Genomic DNA, 7337 nt, shown 5'->3' on the forward strand with positions numbered 1-7337 from the left:
CAGTGACCCTCCGGTTCCCAACCCAACTCTCTACGGACGGAGCTACTCCCACCCCAATTAATTGTTGATGTATGGTCCGAGTCTTGTTTGCAATGTTTGTATTGTTGGTTTTAGTTAGTCTACGTCCGTCTAGCCCATGCTAATGTCCTGTACAAGTGTTTCTGTCTTCACATGCCGTCACATGTGTCCCATCTATGTTTCCGCAGAACAGGAACCTGCTGGAAACCAGTTTTTAAACTGAGTCAGGCCCGTTTAAACTGTAACTTAATGTTACTTTTAATCCTTTCCTGTATAATAAATGAAATGAAACTCCAGGCGTCGGAACAAACAATGAATTATTATTCTTTTAAAAGTAATCCAGGCTGGTCCTTCTCCAGATTATGTAGGGTTACTTTGTATGAAAGTATATGTCTCCATTCACTGTCGCCAGCAGCCAGGTAAGAGCAGTTAGTGTCTATAGAAAGTGAATTACAGAGAAGTAGGGTGGATTAAATTAGAGACCCTAAGAGGATGATAGGAGTCATGCTGGGGCCAAGTTTGCCTCTTATAAAACCACTTACACTAAACAACATGGTTCACCACTGACTGCTTTCAAATGGAAATCCTGCGGTAGCCAAATTCCCAGTACGTCTCACCCAGACATGAACAGTACATGAACAGGAGACTTAAGTCTTAATCACAGATTTACAGCCCGCCAAAGATGCTCCACTACTGTACATTAGATTAGATTAGATTAGATTAGATTCAACTTTATTGTCATCACACATGTACAGGTACAATGCAACGAAATACAGTTTAGAGAGTTTAGAGAGCCTCTGTCCCACAAGAGTTTAGAGAGCCTCTGTCCCACAAGCCTCGGCACGAGATGTCCATCTGATACGGTTTCTCTTATCGATTTAAGACCAAACATTTCCATGTAAATTCAATCACACAGAAGCAAACAAATACACCTTTTAACAAGATCAACATGTGATATGTGGATTAGGAAGAAATAAAACAATCACACAGACGTATTTGTGTGAACATGCTTAACAAGGTAAAAACCCCAACAGTGCAATAAGGCTTAAACAGAAATAAATCCCTAAATCCATCTGGGAAGTTGTATTCACTAGAACTGCAATGATTAATCAATTAGTTGTCAACTTTGATTCCGTTAGTTGACATCTCTTTGATTCCGGCTTGTTAAATGTGAATATGTTCTAGTTTCTTCTCACCTCTGTGACAGTAAACTATATATCTTTGAGTTGTGGACAGAGACGGTCCAATACCATTTTGTGCTTTCGGATATCGATTCTGATACCTGAACTTGCGTATCAGCCAATCAGAGTGCTGATCCGATACCAGTGTGTCATGTATTTTATTGTGTACTATTCCTGTATGGAAGTGACATGATTTCTATCTTTATTGTTGGTCTGGCTCAGGTTAAAGTCTTTGTGAAACATGAACAAATACAAACAATGAATGCCACAGAACCTTCAGTAGATTCAGGTAGATTTTCTTTAGGGCTTTGTTACGTGGTATCAGATCGGTACATAAACTCCAGTACTTCCCGATACTGATGCCAGCGTTTTAGGCAGTATCAGAAGCAATACCGATACTGGTAAAGGTATCAGAACATCTCTAGTTGTGAACAAAACAAGATATTTGAGGATGTCATCTTGGGCGTTTGGGAAACACTGATCCACATTTTTCACCTTTTTCTGACATTTTATAGACCAAACAACTAATCGATTAATCGAGAAAATAATCGACAGTAAATTGACAATGAAAATAGTCGTTAGTTGCAGCCCTAGTGTTCACACAGGCAAATGAATTAAAGAGATGTCAAAAGAAACTGCACTCATTACAGACAAAAAAAAAAGCATTGTGTTCTTGTAAAGTCATGAAAAGAACAAGCCAGACCCACTTGACACTGCATACTACCAACTATCGATCTCCTTGTGTACATTCAGGCTACAGCTGATAATTATTCTCATTAACTTCATCTGTTGATTCTGTTCATTGTGCGTTCCTGCCGCTAAAAAGCAAGATTAAGTGCTGTATTTTTCCTTACAGAGGAGTTAAGTTATGACTGTATCAACCAAACCTGAGTTAAACATTTCTATTTACTTTAGCACACTTAAATGCCAGATACATGGGGGTCTGATATGTGCTACAAAAGTTAAAATAGTTACTATTAAACTGCACTCATCAATAGATTCATATTAACAATGGCTCAAATTAATACAAATTACATGTAATGTGGCGTGTAATGTGGGATACGCGCCACAGAGTATGTTTGCGATGCAAATGAACCCATCCGCTCCTCGACTCTCGCCTTCCATCCATCTCTGCCAACCTGTCATCTCACACCTTTCCTTGTCATGCCTCCGTCCATCCCTCCATCCCCCTCATCATTCATCTTTTCTTTGCAATTTCTGCCTGCCTGCTCTCTCCCTCTGTCATTTCAATCCATCTTTCTATCTGACTTCCAGCCCTGCAACGTGTACGTCAGACCCAACGGAGGGATTCAGCTCCTACTATGGACTTGTTTACGTGCACGTTCAAAGTGTGTGTTATAATGCGAGAGATATATATCGAGTTAGGGAGTGTGGCCTTGTGCATACTCATGTTTGAATGTATCCGTAAATGTCTTCAAAGCATGCTAAAACAATGCCTTATTACTATTCAGATCTATAATCTAGAAGATGACAGCTTTTTATTCAGAAATCGGACAAGGCGGCTGCTAATTACAGCAAATCTTTCCTAATTGCCTAAATCGTGTGGTGCAAGTATCAAAAGGACACTTACTGTACATACAAATGTCATTAATTGCTGTTTTATTTAGCCAACCCACATTTTAGTGCTTGTATAAGTGTAGCAAAGATTTAAAGACTTGACGTGGCTCCATCAATGACTTGGGGGGGGGGAATAGGTCAACTAGAAGCAGGCTGACAGAATGGAAAGGAGGGTGGGAGGGAAAGGGGCATTTCTCAGCGACAGACTGCCATACAGTATATAGACTATTCATGAATAAGCTCTGTGTAAGCCTTGGGCACTGCTGTGGCCCCGTTACTATGGCGTCCATGGTGAGGGGCCGAGGAATGTGGCCTTATTGGGCAACGGCAATAGAGAGGGAGGGTGGGAGGAAATCTGGAGAGGGGTCTTTGCTTCAGACTACTTTAGTCACTGGTCACATCTCCACCTTTTAGGCTGAGCGCAGACTCTGTCGCTTTCTTCTCCTCTCTCTGCTCTCTCCGTCTCTCATTGGCTCTCTAAGTCTCTCTAAGCTCAATTAATCTTCACACGTCCCGTTTCACTCTCTGAATCCGTCGCCTCGTCCCTCTCCCTCTGCGTCTTTTTCTCTCTTTCTTTCTCTGACCGTGTCACTGTCGCTTCATCCTCACCTGCATGCTTTCATCTCAGATCTCACACCTGAGTCCCCTGCACAGCACATTTGTGTATCGCCTGTGTGTGTGCGCGTGTGTGTGTGTGTGTGATGCTCTGGCTATACTTCCTGCTGGTTTACCATCTGTTGCTCTCATCAGCTGACTGGATGAACCCGTGCTTCTGACGCCTCTGACCTGTGTGTGTGTGCTCGTGTGCTCATCACTTTATATAAAAACCACAGTCTGTGTGAAAACCACAACGTTTTGACCTCTTCTGGTCTTTCGGTTGTCATTGTCGGTCTCAACGCAACAATGGGGACATCTCTGTGTGTGCCTCTAACTCTGGCCTTTCCCACTCGAGTGAAACATGCGGAATCTACAAAAAAGGTGCCGGGGTTGATGTGCGACACCGGCGAATGTCGCAGGGAGCCAATGAGGCACAAGAAAGACGAGTGAGAGAGAAAGACAAAGAGAAAAGAGGGAAAAATGCAGAGACAGCAAATATAAAAAGCCACTTCTCTCTCTACTTCCCACTCAATTCTGTCTGTCTCTTTGTACCAGTGTATGAACGTGTGTGTGTGTGTGTGCGCGCTCTATGGTCAGTGTGCCTTAGAGCAGCCGAGTGCAAGAGCAGGCACTGTCCCCTGAACCCCCCCCCCCCATGCAGACACACACAAAAACACAATCTCCCCCATCAACACCACCAATGCCAGTATTAAAATCACCCACCCCCCCTCCTCCCAACCTCGTCAGAGCCAGCTGACCTACTTCCTGTCTAGTCAGTCCAGTGGTTGACTGTACACTCATGTGAGACAGTGTGTGTGTGTGTGTGTGTGTGTGTAGATAGAGAGACAAAGAGTGTGTTCTGTAAATAGGTCCAGACAGGGATTAATCTTGGTTTCATCAAAACACCAGTGGTAGCCCATATTATGCACCATAAGATTCCATGAAGTTGTTTATTAAAATGTGGGATCCAACTATGTGATCTTTACACTGAGGGGAATATGTAAACTGGAGACGATGTGTTTGTTTTTTGTTTTTGTTTTTGTATGGCTGCACAATTTGATGAAATGGAAATATCTTTTGGGATTGGTTTTACACAAAGATGGCTGCACAGCAAATGTTTGAACCAAGTGCTCGATCGGCAGGTCAGAAAGTGTTATTAAAGTGGTTTTCTTCTAACAAATCATATTCTAATGATTCCATAAGGTTCCTTAGCCAATGACACTATTAGGATCTTTCTCCTTCTGGTAATAAGCGTAAATTCTTTCAGGAAGACCTAACTTTTAATCGATGCGCTCCTAAATCAATTCAGCTGTTATCCAAATAAACGTTCATTTTATCATGCTGTGTATAACTAGTCTCTCCTGATTGAAATGTAGCTCAGTGTAAATCCTTTCAAAAAGCCCTCACTCTTAATCAATGCTCTACCTAAATCGAATCAGCTGTTGGAGGCGTACACCTTCCTGCTAAACCAATTAGAATCGTACACAAATTGCAAGGGCCAATCACAGAGTCACAACCCTTCTTTAATAAAATCCGTCTCTCCCTTTGCTATCAGCTGTTGTTGCAGGCAAAGAGTGCAACCCTCCAACCCCCCACCACCCCCCACCCCTTCCACCTCCAGTCATCTACTCCAGCTGACCGGTCCGGAGCCTCCTTCGGTCTGGTCTTCGGGCTCCTTCGTCGCCACCACCGGTGTCTAGATATTATCTGGGGGGTCTGATGGTTCTCTACCCCAATGTTTATATGAAATACTCGTATAGCATAAGACTTTATACATTTTATTGGGCTGTACAAATAACCTTATTAGCATGTCTCTCCTGATTGAATCACAACTACCACACTTTAAAATACATGATCATGCAAAAGTGAGGATTTGTGTGTGTGTGTTGTGTGTGTGTGTGTGTGTGTGTGTGTGTGTGTGTGTGTGTGTGTGTGGTGTGTGTGTGGTGTGTGTGTGTGTGGTGTGTGGTGTGTGTGGTGTGTGTGTGTTCCTTGCAGTTGCCTGAGTCACAGTGAGAAACATGTGCTGACTTCACGCCTCTGAAGGAACAACAATGCAGAGGCTCACTCCCAATGCCAAACACTTCCTTCCTATTCCTTACCATCTTCATCACTGTCTGCCTCATTCTCCCTCTCTGCTTCTTTTTCTTCCTTTAGTTCTCCTTGCCATTCTACCCCCCCCCCCCCCCCCCCCCCCCCCCAATTCTTCTCTCCCCACACTGGCTATATGCTGCAGGTGTAAACCTCAAAAGTAGCATTTGTTATTGACATTTCATTCACCTCCCCCGTGAGCATTACTCTTCATGCTGGCAGGGCAGGGAGGTGGGCAGAGAGAGGTTATGTTAAGAGACAGGGCGGCTGGCAGACAGACGGGGAGATACATTCAGTCGATCACACAAACAAGAGGCTGGAAAAAACGGGCAATAAAATTGATAGAAAAAGGGTGGAACAGTATTTGGGTGGATGGATGAACATTTGGGACTTAAGCAGACACAGAGACAAGCAAAAAGACATTAACAGAACAAAAGAGACAGACAGAATGAAAGGTAAAAAAGGGACATTCAGGTACAATTAAGCAGACATGAAAATAGGTAAATACAGACGTGGTGTGTGTGCATGTGTGTGTGTGTGTGTGTGTGTTTTGTTTCTCAGAGCAGCAAACAGGTCTTCAGAGCCCTTTTCTCATGTGCAGGATCCCTTACTTGTGTACACAACACATAACACACAACACCCACAATGCCCAGCGAAGCGGAAACATGGGTATATCCACGAATTAACACAAGCGCAGGAGGCTGTTTGCGTGCATGTCTGTCTGTCTGTCTGTATGTCTGTGAGTGTGTGTTGTGGTTTGCAGCACACACCGAATGAACAAAAGAACAGGCTACTGCAGAATGCACTGCCTCAGCTTTGATGGAGAGCAGGCTACACTGACTCCAGGTATAGGTTGGCACTCTCTCACACACTAACAGGGTAAATAGCTTTAAAAACAACACCCAAGTTTACCATAAAGGGGTCCTGGATAAATAACTATTTGGACCTGAAAACACACAAGCCGAGAGAATGAGCAGCATGTGGGAGAAATAGCCTAGGTTCAATTCTACTGCTGTCTGAATCAAGGCTGATGGACCTAAAATAGCCTGGCCCAGAGAAAAAGAGAGACACAAAACAGCTCTATCCAGGTCAGCAGAATCCCAGCTTCAACCTCAACTCAGCATCACACACACACACACCATCCACCTTCCTGTCCCTGACTTGAATCAGGATAAAAGCTTCAGATGCGCGAGGCAGCTGTCAAGTTAGTTAAGGTCTATATATAATCTTTGCTATAATTTGACACATTGTGGCGGCCTGGCTCCCACACATCCGCCTCTTGCAGCTTCCTCGGCTCTCAAGCCGGGTTGCTATTCAGGGAAGGCTGTCAGGTGCAAAGAAAAAAGGAGAAACACACACACACACACAATCGCGCGCGCACGCACGCGCAGTTTCTCTTACAAGAAGCTATATTTTCTATATGCCATATGTCACATCCTCTTACCCTCAAAGCGGACAGGTCGATTTCGTCCAGACTCCGAGCTGGAGAGTCACTCGCCATGATGCAGGGCACCAAAAGCCGCTCTCAGTCAGCTGCCCGATATCGTGAAACGGCCCTTGCTGTCACGACTGTGTGGTCCCTTTCTCTCTGCTACTCAGTCTCTACTGTCCCCTCTCTGCTACACAGTGTTGTCTCAAAAAATAATAACAGTCTCCTTGTGGTCCTTAGCGGGACGCGCGACACGGGCCGGGAGCGCACAGCTAGAGCGCAGACGTTGGGAAGACTGGAAGCGCCGTGTGCATCAGTACCTCCAGATCCATGTCTGCGGGATGGAGACGGATCAGAGAAAGGTGAGGCGCCGTGGAAAGTGGATTCCTGCTTGTGCTCTTCCTACAACCGCTGCTGTGACAGCCAGCGAATATAAAGATAGG

The 7337-nt window shown here is 44.4% G+C and overlaps 1 protein-coding gene across 1 annotated transcript in view; it reads right to left on the reverse strand.

Annotated features, from left to right (window-relative positions):
- The window catches only part of LOC116670516 (TRAF2 and NCK-interacting protein kinase), a 69273-nt gene extending 61936 nt beyond the window's left edge, over positions 1 to 7337 (reverse strand). The window contains 1 exon segment of the mRNA XM_074783842.1: positions 6910 to 7337. Within this exon segment, the coding sequence (XP_074639943.1) occupies positions 6910 to 6966 (57 nt within the window). The 5' untranslated portion in view covers positions 6967 to 7337.

This window comes from Etheostoma spectabile, chromosome 20 (genome assembly GCF_008692095.1).
Source record: "Etheostoma spectabile isolate EspeVRDwgs_2016 chromosome 20, UIUC_Espe_1.0, whole genome shotgun sequence".
NCBI lineage: Eukaryota > Metazoa > Chordata > Actinopteri > Perciformes > Percidae > Etheostoma > Etheostoma spectabile.